The sequence below is a fragment of the Rhineura floridana genome, chromosome 21 (assembly GCF_030035675.1).
Source record: "Rhineura floridana isolate rRhiFlo1 chromosome 21, rRhiFlo1.hap2, whole genome shotgun sequence".
Classification (NCBI taxonomy): Eukaryota; Metazoa; Chordata; class Lepidosauria; order Squamata; family Rhineuridae; genus Rhineura; species Rhineura floridana.
The window spans coordinates 2,786,579-2,802,813 of NC_084500.1; the positions used below are offsets into that span (position 1 = coordinate 2,786,579).

The 16,235-nt window shown below is 46.2% G+C and overlaps 1 protein-coding gene across 1 annotated transcript; it reads right to left on the minus strand.

Moving 5' to 3' along the window:
- Nucleotides 1-417: 417 nt before the first annotated feature.
- On the minus strand, nucleotides 418-15,290 carry GAS2L2 (growth arrest specific 2 like 2). Its single transcript, XM_061605153.1, has 6 exons — nucleotides 14,284-15,290; nucleotides 11,303-11,541; nucleotides 10,261-10,368; nucleotides 6,802-6,898; nucleotides 5,117-5,432; nucleotides 418-2,589 (listed from the first exon to the last, which is right to left on the minus strand). The coding sequence occupies exons 1-6, from the start codon at nucleotides 14,639-14,641 to the stop codon at nucleotides 696-698; spliced, it is 3,012 nt and encodes a 1,003-aa protein (XP_061461137.1). The 5' UTR covers nucleotides 14,642-15,290; the 3' UTR covers nucleotides 418-695.
- Between the last annotated feature and the right edge of the window lie 945 nt (nucleotides 15,291-16,235).

Genomic DNA, 16,235 nt, shown 5'->3' on the forward strand with positions numbered 1-16,235 from the left:
TGACCCTGGACTAGCAGGACAACCAAGATAAAGGTTGAGGGGCAGGTCAAAATTGTCCCATGGGCAGCTGCCCATGCCTACTCTAGCACAACCAGAACACTAGACTCTGGTCAAATGAGCCATCTTCATTTTGTGAACTAAGACACAGACATACAGATACTACTCAACTAAATACTCCCCACCTTACCCCAACACCTGTATTCATCCAAGCTGGAGTTTCTTTCCAGAAAGTCTACTTCTCTGCCCCCCCCAAAAAAGATCAAAGATAATGATCAATAGACACAATTCTCCCTTGGCAACCTTTATTCCGTGGCGCAAAATCCAGGTAGTCTAGGGATCAATACAGCCACAGACATATGGTGACCCATGTTGAATCCACGGAACCTGAGCTTTCATTTTCAAAAGGTTGGAAGCATCTAGTCCTTATGGTTATAAGCAAAGACCTGCAATCAGTGCCTGCTAATTATTTAGGAAGCTGAGAGAGTAGGAGGGAGGTAACCATTCAACATATCATGTAGCTAACACATAACTGTAAACACATGTGATGCAAATCTCAATGCATCCTTCTTGCAAAAAAAAGTGAGGCTGCTGGTTGCAAAGCTTGGAGATGGGGGTTAAGCAGATCAAAAGACTGCAATTGCAATTGTGAGACTGCAATTGCAACAGTGAGACTGCAATTGCATATTTAGAAAATGTCACACCCAGGATTCCTCTTCATCTGACACCTCCATTTTCCCCTCTGTCATGGTTGTTTTCCTCCCAGGATCCCCATCTTGCTTGGAGGATGGGCTGTACTCAGAAAGCACAGCCCGGCCTTCAGACCCAGTGTTCCCTGAGTTATTTTGCCTCCCACTAACTGGGCCATCTGGGGTCTGGGATTTGGTGCTGTGGGCTTTTGCCTGGCCCTTAACACGGGACCCTCTCTGGGCGTGTCTGCATGCAACCGGAGTGGGAATCTTTGAAGGCCTCTTTTCCGGCCTGTTGTCTCTGCGTGGTCGGATTTTGGGGCGCAGCTTCAGCTTGTAAATGGAGGGCACGCGCTCCGGTTTCTTCAGAGACCGCCTCAGCTTACTCTGAGGCAGTTTTGTGTCCCCAGGAGCGGTAAGACTCTCTGGAGAATCAAAGACTCCATCTGGCACTTCTTGAGAGTTTCCACCATTTGTGTTGACTTCTGCTTGAGCTTCATGGACTGTGTGAGATGGTTCTTCATCTTCCATTTCAGGGGCTACACAGTTCTCCTCAGGAGCTCCCTGTCTCCCCAGAAATGTCTTTTCAGCTTGGTTTCCATTCACCAGAGAACGACTCAACAGAGGCAAACTTTCCTCAGTCCCCGCGCGTTCCTGGTTGAGTGTCATGGAGAGCTCTTGGATCACACTGTCATAGTGCAGCCCAGCTGTGCCCAGCCATCTCACCTCTCTTTTGGGCACATACACTCCACTCCGAGGCACACCTTCCCCAGAGACTGAGGTCCTGATTGTGGTGTTCTGCAAAGGGGACAGGGTGGGTGTGAATGACTTCTGCCCATTAGGGGATAAGGCCATACAGTCTCTCCCTCGATCATGGTCCATTCCAAACCCTTCCGACTGAGGTCCTCTAGAAAGGTAGCTGCCTTCAGAGACTTCCTCCAGCTCCCTGATATTGGCCAAAATCTCATCCTCTAGGCTCCTATACAAAGCTTGCTCTTCAGCTAGGTTAATAGGCAGCGGTGTATAGACACGTTCCTTTTCCCCTGCAGGTTCCTTAGTGTCTTCATAACTCTTTTGATCATCCTTACAAGGGCTTCCTGGAATGCTCTCTTGCCCCAATGATGTCCTGCTGCCTTTCATTTTTGGTCCCAAGGTCAATTGGCCAATTCCATCCCCTGAGCTATCAGAAAGCCTGACAATTGATTCTTCCAGATTGCCCATCTTGTCCCGTTCTCTCTGAAGAGCAGCCTCATTCTTGAGCAGTCCTTTGCTGTGCAAGCTGGCTGGGCCTTTGTCCAAGTTATTACCCCCATTTCTAAGGCAGAAGGTCTCCTGATAGCTCTTACTAAGAGCTGGAGGCCTTCTGGAAGTTGGAACAACTTTACCTGAGGTCTTGGGGCTGCCATTCTCTTTCTGAACCAGACACACGTGTTTTATTGGAGAGGGTGATCGCCGGGCTATCAAGTCCTTCCTCCATCCATTTCCAGTAACCCCTCCTTGCGGTCCCACTGAGCTTTCCATCAGGGCCTTGGCAGGCTGTTGGTAAGGTGCCTGGAAGGACTTGGTTGGGCTAGATGAACGAGTCTGTGGGCCATTCATTTCTTGCTGGAACTTTCCTGGTAGCCGAATCACTGCATCCCTCCTTGCAACGGTTCCAGGCAGTGCCAGCCTCTCTGGTTTCTGTTTCTGAGGAGCCAGCATCTGGACTCTGTTGGGTGACCATCCACGTTGTGGCTCCAGAAGAGGTTGCTGAACATGCAAGTTGTTCTCCATGTTTCCATTCTGCTGGAACAGGACACAACAGGCCTCTCTTCCACTCTGTGCCGAGAGAGCTAGCTTGGATCCGGGTCTCTCTTCAGGGGCTGACAACTTCCGGACTGGAGTAACAGAGCGTTCCCTCACCCTGAAAAAGGAAAATACTGTAAATGTTGGAAGTACACCAGCAGGGATCATTCAGTTTGCAGTGTAAGGGTTAATTCTGTTATGAGCAAGTAAACTAGCCAAGAAGGGGGCAGGTAGAGGTGTTGTCTAGCAACCAGTCAGAGTGGCATGATCCTTGCTGAGGTAACTCATGCTCTGATTGGCTGTGTAGTTTTGAGGGAGTTTTCCCTGTACATGTTTAGTTGTTGAATGACTTCCTGCTATGAACAAGGCCTGACCTAAGAAAGACAAACCTGTCTGTTATTTCTCCTCAAGCTATACCCTGTTCTTTTTCAGTTTCCCACAGTAAAATATTATCAGGATTTCTTTTCTCTCTGGACTCTGCCTGCTTTATTCAAGCCACTCTGCTAATAACAAAAGCAAAGGAGGGGGCATTTATTTCATACAAAATGCAACTTAGAGCACTTCCTTCTACTAAGACATACCATAGGGTCATCTAGTTAAGTATCCTCAAGGATTTTGTTCAGACTGCATTTTTAAGTGCATCAGCCTTATTCGTACCTTTCTGAGTAACAAGTGGATCAGAATGCAGTTGCCCATTAGCTTTCACACTGTCTTTGAATTTTGAAATACAAATCTCCACACAAAAATGTACCAAACCTGCACATAGATATTTCTGTTTTAGGTTAAAATGCACACAGAAATTAATATTTTAGGATAAAATGCATGCACAAATGCACATTTCAAGGTTAATTGCAAACAAAAATGTATAGTTTAGGGCAAGTGTGGGGTAAATGTTGGCCCTCCAGATGTTGCCGAATTGCAACTCACCATGCTTGCTGGGGCTGATGTGACTTGTAGCTCAGTAACATCTAGAGGGCAAATGTTCTTCACACTTTGTTTAGGACAAATGTGAATTTCTGTATATATATTTTTTTTAAAAAAAGAAAGCAAAATTTTGCGGAAATGTGAGGAAAGAGACTTATGAATGAGCACATGAGTAACTGACAGGACCCCCAAACAGGCTGATCTCTTCATCCCTTAATCTAAGCCAGTACTTGGACTGGTAAGAGCTGGCCGGCGGACCACTTCTACCCCACGAGCTCTGTTTAGGTGCTCCGTGGAAAGGCTGTGGAACAGCTGAAAATATCTATATGTGACTTGGCACTTTTTTTTTTTCTGATTACAGATATTGAGGCCATTTTGACCAGGGCTAGGAAAGGTCATTAAAAAAAAATAGCAAACATGACACCCGACTTCCCAGAACTTCGCTCACAAAAAAAAAAGGTGCTTCCATCACATTAGAAAGGCAAGGCTATGGTTATTAAAATATAAGTTACTAGCAGAGTTGTTCCCAGTGTTTCTTGAGAATTCTAAGAAGCCAAAAAAATCAGTGCAGCTTTGAAATCAGTGGGTAAAATCAGTGCAGTTTCAAAAAGTTCAGTCCACCATCTTGATTCAAACTTGTGTCCAATTGCACCCAAGCACAGATAAAAACCCTCTTTTTAATCTCAGAAACCATCATGCAAAATTTGCTCAAAATCAGTGCAGTGTTGAAAGGTTCAGTCCGCCATATTGATTCAAAATGGCATCCAGCTACATCCAAACATAGTCAAAAACCTTCCCTTTGGCCTCAGGAACTATAATGCAAAATTTGATAATGCTATTTTAAGAGGCGTCCAAATGTATAGCGAACAACGTTCAAAAATATTTTATTTATTTATTTCTCACATTTATACCCCATCTTAGACCTTTCATCATGGAACCCAAGGTGGCATGCATGTGGCGATCTCCCATGCAGGCACTGACCAGATCTACTTAGCTTCAGCAAGGTGGTGGCCTCATGTGCCTTCAGACATAGTAGATGTATGTGCTTTGATTTGTAGAACATACAAAAAAAATGTATTAGGTGGTCTGCCAAGTCTTCCGGCAATTTCAGATGGTCTGTGGAGGGTGAACAGGACTGAAAGCCACTGCTATGGGTCTTCTGAAGAGCTAAATAATCTTTGAAATCCTTGCAGGAAAAGTGGAACACCAATGGATTAAAAAAAATTAGCTTGTAGCTCATGTTCTTAACCATTACACCAGGGGTTCCCAAAATCTGGTCCACGGACCACCAGTGGTCCATGAGCTTCATTTAGGTGGTCCACGTCACATCTGCAATAAATATCCTTATTGACTTTTAACTATTTTAGTGCTTTGTTTATTTGTTATAAATATTTCTTATTCTACAGAAAGCAAATTGTAATACCATACAATGCAATATAAGAAACAAAAGCAGCAATCAAAATGCAATTAAAAAACATCTAGCATCTAGCATAGCATATTTCAATTGCGACAATTACATGCTACAATTGCTTCATTATGTGGCCTGCCAAAACCATCAGCAATTTTCAAGCAGTCCATGGGGGGGAAAGGTCTGGGAACCTCTGCAGCGCACTCTTCCAGCTACCCTGAGCCCCAAATCTGGTTTGCTCAGAAGCAGACCCTTAAAGAGCCTCTTGGGAAAACAAATCCTACCCATCTCTCCACAGATTATCTAACATCACCTGATTGAAGGGACCCTGCGATGTTCCGAGGGCTCCGGGGAGATCAGCAGGCCTGCCGTTTTCCTGTCACTGCGACCACCGTTGTTTGGTGGTGATGAAGATGAAGGTGGAACCTTCCCCCCTGTGCCTTGGCTGTGGAGCGTATAGGTCCTCCACTCCACTGGGGGCAGTGGGCTTTGGGACCGGGTGACAATTAAAGCAGGCTGGGGCTTGTGGGGGTTGTTTTTCCTGGGCGTTAAGCGGGCTGTGATCTCGTGTTGGACCTGCGTGGCTTGAACCTTCTGAGGACTGCCCATCTTCAAGGCTTGTTTGTGAGCTGCAGAAAGGAACAACAGCAAGGAGTCTGGTGGCACCTTCACACCTAACACATTTATTATGGCGTTCACTTTCAGGGACTAGAATCTATTTTGTGAGGGTTAAGTTGCTCACGAATGTGGCTTGTCTTGTCCTGGCTGCATTGAACTCATGTTTATTATTATTTATTACATTTCTACCCTGCCTTTCTTTTCATGATAGAAAACCAAGGCGGCTTGCATGTGGTTCCCAGGCGGTCTCCCATCCAGGCATTGACCAGATTGGACCCTGCTTAGGTGCAGCAGGGTGCTGGCCTCATGTGCCTTCAGACCATAGCCTGGGACTCCTGAGCCTAAGATTCCCACCACCCTAGAAGGACTGCATTGTAGGTGTTGTATCCAATGCTAGTCCTAGACAGATGTTGTTGTTGTTAATTAGATTTCTTAGTCGCTTGATACCTGAAGGTCCCCAAGCAACTTACACAATGTTAAAACAAAATAAATAAAAGGCAACAAAAACAATAAACAGCAGCAAAACAATAGCAATACCCCCACAGCCACATAAAAGTTTGGTAGCATATTAAAAACAAAACATCATCTCAATCTATCTAATGCCTGGGAGAAAAGATACATCTATACCTGGCACTGAAAAGAGGTCAATGATGGCACCAGGTGGGACCTCGCTGGGAAGCATATTCCACAGATTCTTATTATTTTATTTAAAATATTTCCATCCCTCCCTTCGACCCTACAATAGGGCACTCCAAGTAGATTAGGGATGGGCAAGAATTTCAATTCAGTTTGCGTTTCAAGCCGAATTTATCATATTTGCACTTTCTGAAACAATATGAGAATGGGAACCTAGCCATCCTTTGAAATTCGCACTTATTTGAAGAGTGTTGACACAAATGCATCTGTTAGGGGAAAGCGTGCATAAAAATGAATATATGAGTTAAATTAACATGCAAAAATGCATTATATAATGAGAAATGGCTTGCAAAAATGTGTAGCTTAGTCAAAATTCCCTACAAAAAATATAGTTTATTAGGAGAAATTTGCACTAAATTGTTGGAGAATTTTCACCAGGTTTAAAAAAAAAAAACACCTCACATTGCTGCAGAAATGTGGCATACTGCATTTAGGACTGGAAAAATGTGAAACAGAGAGAAATGGAAACGGACAGATTTGTTTGTCCCTCCCCTCTGCTCTGGACGCTGGACAACCGCAGCCATGCTGACGGATGGCCAAACGTCTCTGATGTACAACAGCATGTGCTTTTGAGAAATGCTGGGTTAAAGACGTGAAGAAGCATGGCACAGATATGTTTTGGGTTTAAAGCGATAGGCACAGACATGGCCTTACTCTACATGCAACAAGCCCAAGGTGACATACAGAGCGAGGTGCATCGGCAGGGATCGTGCTTATCCAAGTAGTGTTCCAGGGTGTCCCAGCCACCGCCCACTCGGACCATCACATGATTCCGCAGGATCTAGGGCAGAAATGACACAGGTGAGCGCCATGCACTGACCTGGAGCCACAACCACACATGCATTCCTATGCACCAATTCCTGTGGACTGCTCTCCCGAAAGTAGGGATGGAAAGATCTGTCAATTTTGGTCCTCGCTGTTTCTCCTTTTTTCCAATCGTAAATTCAGTTATTCACATTTCTGTAGCTTTTTTAAAAAAAACCTCATGAAAATTCTCTAGCATTTTAATACCAAGCTTTCCTAATAAACTTTTGTATTTATTTTTATTTATTTATTTATTAGATTTGTTAGACGCCCATCTGGCAGAGGTTAATCTGCCACTCTGGGCGACGTACAACAAAATACAATACAATCCATGTAAAAACAATTCAAAAAGCAAACAGCATAAAATTTAAAAACTGAACAACCCCCCACGGAACTACCCTCTGCCACCCTAACCCCCTTCCCAAGCCTGGTTAAAGAGCCAGGTTTTCAAGGCCCGACGAAAGCATAACAAGGAAGGGGCCTGACGGAGGTCAGTTGGCAAAGAATTCCAAAGTGAGGGAGCCACTACTGAAAAGGCTCTGGACCGTGTCCTCCCCAATCTCGCTGCTTTTGTTGGGGGAATAAGAAGCGAACCATTCAAGGACGATCTTGTAAGCCGGCGCCCCTGGTGGGAGTGGAGGCGACTCTTTGGGTAAAGTGGGCCAGCCTCGTGGAGCGCCTTGAAAGTTAAAGCCAGGATCTTAAATTTGGCCCTAGCAGTAGGGAGTTTTACTGATGTGTACGTTTTGGCACGCTGTTTTCACTCATATGCACACTTTCCCCTAACAGATGCATTTTATAAATGCTGCTTGGTTGGTGAACTGCGTCGCAAAATTCAAATGAGTGCAAATTTCAAAGGATGGCTGTATTTCGGTCCGCATATTGTTTCGCAAAGTGCAAATTTGATAAATTCAGCTTGAAATGTAAACAGAATCAAAATTCCTGCCCGTGTGATGCCTACCTGGCACTGACACAGACATCTTTTTGGCACCAGGTTAACATTTTTCCTGGGAATCTGAAGTTTTACAGCTTGATTGTAAGTTGCCTAGAGACTGTCATGCGTTAGGCAGTGAATAAATAGATTGTTAATCATTGTTTCACAAGCCTGTTTATCTGCATATATAAAAGCAACACACTATGGTAGGTCACATGATATTTCTTCATCTCTAGGTCCTACATACTGGTAGGTTTTTGTTTCTAAAAAATCCCATTTAACCCAAGCTAGGGATTGGGAAGGCATTCAGTTCAGTTCATATTTCAAGCCAAATTTATGAAATGTACACTTTCCAAAACAATATGAGAAGCAAAACAGAGCCATTCTTAGAAGTTTGCACTTATCTGAATTTTGCAATGCATTTCTCCAACCAAACAATGCTTACAAAATGTGTATATTGTGCATATTCTAGGGGAAGGTGGGCATAAAAATGAATATAGTCATGAAAATAACATATAAAATGCATGATATACAGTGGGAGAAATTGCTTGCAAAATTGTGGAGATGAGTCAAAAATGCATACAAAAATGTGTATATTAGACGTTCACACTGAAGAATTTTCATGCGGATTTTTTTAAAAAAATTGCAAATTGCTGCAGAAATGTGGAGAACCAAATTTAAGATTAGAAAAATAAGGTGCAGAGAGAACCGAAATTGACAGATCCTTCCATCCTTAGTCCAAAATAATGTTTTATATTTTCAGATGACTAGGAAACAGCAGTAGAGCCAAAGACTTGAGGACCGCCATCCACAAACCATAGAAAAAGCAACCCCCCCAAAAAAAATCAGTCACACAATGGACTAGGATTTTGTTGGAATCCACTTGGCAGCTGAAAGGCGACGGCTTTCGAAACGGCAGAGCCAAAACAATTTTATAGTGCATGGTTTTGTTTGGGGGGTTTTTTGGCTGGGCATTCTCAAGCAAATTCTCCTGTCTTGAAATTGCTCACTTTGATCTAAATATATTTCTGACAGATCTGCTAGCAGTCTTTTAATCAAAGACAATCCTTCTTTTGGTTTGGTGTTTGCAGAGGAAGGGCATGTTTACATGGCTGCCAATCAGCTACCGGGGCAAGTTCAAGGTCTTGTTTCTAACAGATAAACTGTGTTACCGGAAAGACTGTCTGCTCTTGTACAGACTTGGAAGATCACTGAGATCAGGGGTTCCCAAACTGTGGTCCATGAACCACCAGTGGTCCATGAACGTCATTCAGGTGGTCCATGGCATGTCTGTATTAAATACTCATATTAATTTTAACTGTATTTGTACTTTTATTTCTTCCATTGTATTTTATTGTATTATGATTTTGTACAATTTATTTCTATATAAGAAATAATAGCAGCCATAAAAATATAGCTAAAAATCGCACCGCACCAGGCACAACACATTGCAATGGCTGCAACAGGTTCTTGGGATGAAGGAGGTTTCCATCTCATCAGGGCTGGTGCCAAAGGGCGGCCAGATTGGGCCCTGGCCGAGGGCCGTGGTGGCCCAGAGGGGCCCCTGAAGGGTCCCTCTGTAGGGTGGGAGGGTAGCGCTCCCATTCTGGGATCCGCAGTGGTGTCAGCTCCCAGACACCCCCCCCAATACAGTCAGTGCGGGCTTCAATAAGCCCTCACACTCGCCCCACTTACCTCTTCTGTCCTTGTGAATGACATGCGCACTATATGCACATGCCTGCCATCAACCAAGATAGTAGCGGAGGCATCATTAAGGGTCTGACACTCCCGCCGCCATCTTGGTTGATGGCATGCATGCATGCTTGTAATTAACAGGAGAGTTAGGTGGGATGCGTGGGTGGGCTTATTAGCCCTGTGCTGCCTGTATGAGGCGGTTGGACTACGGAGCCACGAGACCAGGGCAGGCTGGTGCTCTAGGACCCAGTCATGCCTGGTGCCAGCCCTGCATCTCATGTTCCTGATGTAAGCTAGATGGACCAGAGGTCTCAGGATAGGGCCACATTCACCCCATAGATTTATTCCACTGTTATTCCACTTTAATCAGTCATGGCTTCCCCCAAAGAATCCTGGGAAGTGTCATTTGTGAAAGTTCGAGAGTTATTAGGAGACCCCCTGTTCCCCTCACAGAGCTACAATTCCCAGAGTGGATTAGCAGTCACTCTCTTTTCCCAGGGAACTCTGGGAATTTCAGCTCTGTGAGGGGAATAACCACTCACAGCACCATTCCCAAATTGCACTTCCCAGGATTCTTTGGGGGGAAGCCATGACTGTTTAAAGCAGAATCATAATGGAATAAATGTATGGTGTGGATGTGGCCTAGGGCAGCTTCCACTTTTCCTATGACAATGGCAGCAGCTCTTCAAATCACTTTCAAGCAGACTCACCCTAACAAAAATGAGCGCGCTCGAATCGCCCACGCGGTACTTCCCTTCGGAGACTTTGGTCATAGAGAACTGAACGGGGCAGGTGCAACAGCTGACGAGGTTCTGGACCTTCATGGAAAGGGTGAAAAGATGAAGAGCAATGAGTAAGAATAGCAACAGCGACAATGGTGATGAGAGACAGTGTGGTGTAATGGTTAAAGTGTTTGGCAAGACCTGACCTGAGAGGCCAGGGTTCAAATCCCTCACCTAGCCCTGAAGCTCACCAGGTGACCTTGGGGCCAACCACCATCCTGCAGCCTAACCTACCTCTCAGGGTTGTTGGGAGGACGAGAACACTGTACGCCCCCCTTGAGCTCCAGGAGGAAAGTCGGGATATAAATGTAAAAAGAAATACCCAAATAAATAACAGGGATGTCTAATCTTTCATTTGGGGGTGGGAAAACTGTGGCCTCTCCCTAGAAGATATCCATCATCAGTTCTGCTTCGCACCCTTCTGGAGTGTTTTTGCATGGCTGGTACATGTCCTCGAACGCTGATCACATTCTTGCTTGCCTGCATCGAGAGGGGCGAGTGAGTCCGTGTAGAAACTAGCCGACTGCACAGAGGTGGCATTCACATTCCTTGCCCTGTTCCACTTTAGCCTCCTGTGCCACCCACCAGGGCCACGTGGGCCCCAGAAGGTTGCATAGAAGGGAATGTGGCCGCCAGGCTGATAAAGTTTCCAATCCCATGGACTAGGTTCCAAAGGCCTCCCTCCAGCTCTCAGATTCTCCCTCCCAGTTCCTCTGCTGACGTAGCTTTTTCAGGTTTGCAGACTAGCTGGCCAGGTTGGGTTGGGTTGAGTTAAGGGACCAATAACCAACTGCAAAAGGAGATGATGGCTTCAAAGGGGCAGGGAGGGTGGATGACTTATGCAGCATGGCCTTCCTCCCCCCCGCTTCCCCTCCCCGCCACAAATCGGTCTCCCAGCATGCTCAGTTTAGGGGCCCTGTGTTTTCCCCCTGTAAAGAGTATTTCCACCTGCCTCGGAGCCATTTTTTACCATCTGGTCCAGGTTCCTGAAGTTGTCAGGCTTCCTCCGGGCCCTGGGGAGGGGCGTCTCCTCTGGCGGCAGGTTCAAGTCCTCGCGGATCTCCTCCTCGATCTCCTCCTCCAGTTGGACGAGGGTGGGGGCGCTCATGCCGAAGCGGGCGGCTCGCCGGGCCACCTCCAAGAGGCAGAGGACAAAGTTCTTTTCATTTTTGCGCAAGACCAGGTCCTCCGTCTCAAACATCAGGACTTCTGAAACACACCAGAGGGGCGGGGAGGAGGGCAGGAAGGGTGGGCACCCAACGGTGGGGAAAGGCCAAGGGGAAACGGAGTCAGACTCGTGGTGTCTCTCTATACTGGGAGATGCCCTTGGGGACTGAACCTGGGACATTCTGCATGCAAATCAGGTGCTCTGCCACTGAGCTATGGCCCTTCCAGTCTTCAAACATCTACTATTAGAAAATCTCTAGGACTGCCTCCCCCCGTATGAACTGACCCAGACCTTGTATTCGTCCCCAGAGGCCCTTCTCCATGTGCCCACACCACGGGAGGTTCAGAGGGTGGCAACATGAGGACAGATCTTTTCAGTGGTGGCCCCCCTAAGCTGTAGAATGCTCTCCCCAGGGAGGCACACCTGGCCCCTTCTGTATTCCTCTTTAGGCACCACACAAAGACCTCCTTCTTACCTCAGGCCTTTGGCCCTTATAGAATCATAGAATAGTAGAGTTGGAATGGGCCTATAAGGCCACCAAGTCCAACCCCCTTGATGTGTACTATCCCTGTTATTATTATTATTTGCTGTTTCATGGGTTGTTCAAGGTTTTATTGGCTAGCATGTACGTCTTTGATTGGCTTTCAGTGAATTGATGAATTTTAGGCTTTTTCAAGGGCACCGGTGTGTTTTTATCTGTGATTCTTGTTTTAAATTTGTGTATGTTTGCTATTAGGTGACTAACATATGAAATAAACAAACGAATAAATAATACAACACCCCTGCAAGGTGGCCATCTAACCTCTGCTTAGAAGCTTCTAATGAAAGAGAGTGTGCCCACTCCCAAATCAACCTCTTCCAGTCTCATTCAGCTTGTACCAGTCAGGAAGTTTTTTTTAATATGTACTCAATAATCTGCTGTATTGTATTACGAACCCCTTGGTTCCGGTGTTACCCTCTGGAGAAAACAAATTTGGTACGTCACCTATGGCCACATCCACACCATACATTTATTCCATTATTATTCCACTTTAAACAGTTGTGGCTTTTCCCAAAGAATCCTGGGAAATGTAGTTTGTGAAGGATGCTGAGAATTGTCGGGACCATTATTCCCCTCACAGAGCTACAATTCCCAGAGTTCTCTGAGAAGAGAGAATGACTGTTACACCATTCTGGGAATTATAGCTCTGGGAGGGGATGGGGGTGGATCTCCCAACAACTCTCAGTGCCCTTCACAAATGACACTTCCCAGGATTCTTTGGGAATGACTGTTTCAAGTGGAATAATAGTGGAATAAATGTATGGTGTGGATGTGGTCTGAGTCAGGGGTAGGGAACCAATATTAGCCTGCTGGGGGGGGTCTAATTTGGCCTGCAAGGCCGTTTTCCCAAAACTATGCCCACCCATCAATCAGCTAGCATCACCCTGATAGGAATCCTGAGACTTCCACTGGGAACCGGCGCATGAAGCCAAAGCAGCAGGATTTAACCAAAGAGCAGGGGGTTCAATCCTGCTTAGACCCCTGCATAAAGCAAGATTGAATTCTCCACTCCTCAGTCACTTGGCATCATCCTGATGTCAGGTAACTGACAGGTGGGTGGCCTCAGCCACCTGCGCAAGTTGGTCCATCAGAGTGGGAGGAGGTTCCTCACCCCAGATCTAAGGGATAGCCCTTCATCACAGAAACGTAGGAGTTTGACTGGGTCAGACCCTTGGTCCATCTAGCTTAGTGTTGTCTACACTGACTGGCAGCAGCTCTCAAGGATTTCAGGCATAGGACATTCCCTGCCCTACCTGCAGAGGCAGGGGATTGAACCTGGGACCTTCTACAAGCAGAGCATATGTTCTGTAATAACAGAATGGAGACCCAGTGGCCTTCTAAAATCCTGTTGCATTCCAACTTCCATCGGCTCCAGTAGCCAACATGGCCAATGGTCAGGGAAGATGGAAGTTCTAGTCCTGCAACATCTGGAGGGCCACAGGTTCCCCACCCCTGATTTCATCCGTTTGTATCCCACATTTTAGGTGAATCTCCAAATAAAATCTTAAACACAGCATATGGTAGGGAAAAGAGAAAAATTCAATTCGGTTCGCATTTAAAGCCGATTCTATAAAATCCACACAATATGAGAACAGAAATTTGCACTTATCTGAATTTTGCAATGAAATTCTCCAACCAAACCATGTTAGATATATTAGGGGAAAGGGCAGATAAAAATGAATCACAGAATTGGGAGAGGATCTTGGCGGTCATCTAGCCCAACCCCTGTGCTCATTTCAGGCTGGTCCTCCCTCCTCTGCTTCAATACCTCCAGTGAAGGAGAACCCCACCACTTCCTGAAGCAGCCTGTCCCACCATCAAACAACTCTGATGAGCAGGACATTTGGCTGAATGTTCAGCTGAAATCTGCTTCCTTGCAATTTCCCCCCATTGGTGTTAGTCCTGCCCTCTGAAGCAGAGGCTGGTGGCTCCATGTCAGTTGGGCAGAAGAATCCATTCCAGGTTTTAGTCCAAACTTTCAAGGAGTTGTCCAAAGTTCTGAAACCTATGTTTCAGAACCTTGGACGACTCCTTGAAAGTTCAGATTAAAACCTGGAGCGGATTCTGTTACCCCATTGACATGGAGTCGCCATTTGTCACTTCTCTAAAACCACCAAAACTAGGTCTGCTTCATCTTCTGTGCAACAGAACCCTTCAAATCTTTGAGCAGGCTTGTTCTGTGTTGCTCCAGAGGGCAGGGCCACAATCTGTCCATATTTGACAATCCTGCCTTGTTGGGTACCTTGAATGCCCATCTCCTTCCGGCACCACTGAATGTAGTTGGACACGTTGTCTCTGGCTTGGAATGTCCCCGGCTGGGCCAAGTCATTGCAAGTCACCTGACACATGGGCAGCTGGAGATTGTTGCCCAGACCCGGGTACCTCTGCTTGAAGTCATGAGCCACTTGGGTGGTGCTATTGGCATGGTGGCAAAGCAAGATCCCCGTCTCCAGGACTTCCAGAAAGGACCCCACGTCGATGTCCAGATCATAGAGTTCCTTGAGCCACTCCGCCAAATCCTCCTTCATGGCGTAGAGGTATTGCTCGCTGGTCTTATACAGACGGATGCTCTTCATGCGAGTCTCTTGCATTCCTGGCATTTTCCTGCAAGAAGAGCCCTGAAGGGGACTCAGTGAGAAAGTTGCTTATCAGCCTTTAGAATTCCAGTTTTCTCCTTGACATTTATGAGCCCCCATTCCTTGAACGGCTCCCAACCACCTGAGGCATCAAAGAATCCCCATGGAGGTTGTATTGTGTATGGAGCCAACTTACTCCCTCCTCTCGTCCCTTCCTTTGTTCTCCATCAGTTCTCACAGAACCAGGGAACATTTGATCCCCTAAGCAACATGGCCAAATCCTCTTATCAAAATACCAGTAAGACAGGAGCTTCTCTGAGAGGACTTCCCAAGATCCGCATCTCATGACCTCGCGGTCCTGATGGTTAGTTCTGGTCACCAGTTGAATATTCCTTCTCAGCAAGCAGGTGAATGTCTCTCCCGTTGGTCAGCAAACGCTCCACGAGGCAACTCTCGCATCCCCCTTAAACCACAAGCCTCCCATTTTACACCCTCACCTTCACCACCCCTTAAGGAATTTTCAGAATTTCTGGTGCAAGATCCAGAAAAAGAGGGAGACACTCTTTTTCAGGGCCTGGTCAACGCTCTGTTGTGTTTCCTCTTGAGAGTCCTGTTCGCCTTCTCCTTGGTGACAGGCAACTCCCGACAAAACACTCCCTGTTAAACCCTCCTAGATCGGATGTCGCTTTCCATCAGCTGGAGCAAACAGCTCTGCCTCCTTTTCGCAATGCTGATCAGCCCCGAGCAAATGAGATAATGGGAAAGCAAAGGGGTGGGTGGAGGTGGAGAAAAAAATGTCCACTCACTGGAAACCATGGAGAAGGGGCATCTGGCTTGGTGCAGGGTCCAGCTTCCGATTTAATGCAATAAGATGCAACGCACACATGTTTGCACCTCAGTAGACACAACTTCAGCATGTTTAGAAAGAAAACTACAAACAAGACGTATTGTTTCAGGCTTCACCACTCAGGGCGATCATGCACGCACCCCCCAAAAGTGAGGACTAGCGGGGGCAGAGCTTTGATGGCTGTGCTCTGCCACCCTAGTCAGAGGCAGCATGCTTCTGAAAACCAGTTGCCGGAAGCCTCAGGAGGGGAGAGTGTTCTCGCACTCAGGTCCTGCTTGCGGGCTTCCCCCGGGCACCTGGTTGGCCACTGTGAGAACAGGATGCTGGACTAGATGGGCCACTGGCCTGATCCAGCAGGCTCTTCTTATGTTCTTATGTTTGCATAAAATTCGAATCTGCTAATTTATATGTTGCGAGGCAAATCTAGAAATAATTATCATCATCATCATCATAATTTTATTTATTAGATTTATTAGTCGCTGGCCACCCAAAGGTCTCCAAGTGATTTACAACAATATTAAAAACAAAAACAAAGTATCATACTATAAAACAAAACAATGCAACAACACGCCCCTATGCAGCCATGGGAAGTTTTGGCAGCACACTAATAACAAGACATTATCTCATGCCTGGGGGACAAGTGCTCTTCAAGGACTTGAAAGGCTGTCCCACAGATGAGGGTCAGGATCACTTCTCGATCGTCCCAGAGTGCAGGACATGGAATAATGGGCTCAAGTGATAGGAAGCCAGATTTTGGCTGGACATCAGGAA

Coding starts and splice junctions, on each gene's coding strand:
- GAS2L2 (XM_061605153.1), bottom strand. CDS start 14,641: ATGCCAGGAATGCAAGAGACTCGCATGAAGAGCATCCGTCTGTATAAG. Junction 10,369..11,302: donor TCAGGAACCTGGACCAGATG/GTAAAAAATGGC, acceptor CTTTCCATGAAG/GTCCAGAACCTCGTCAGCTG. Junction 5,433..6,801: donor CTGCCGATGCACCTCGCTCT/GTATGTCACCTT, acceptor TCCTTTCTGCAG/CTCACAAACAAGCCTTGAAG.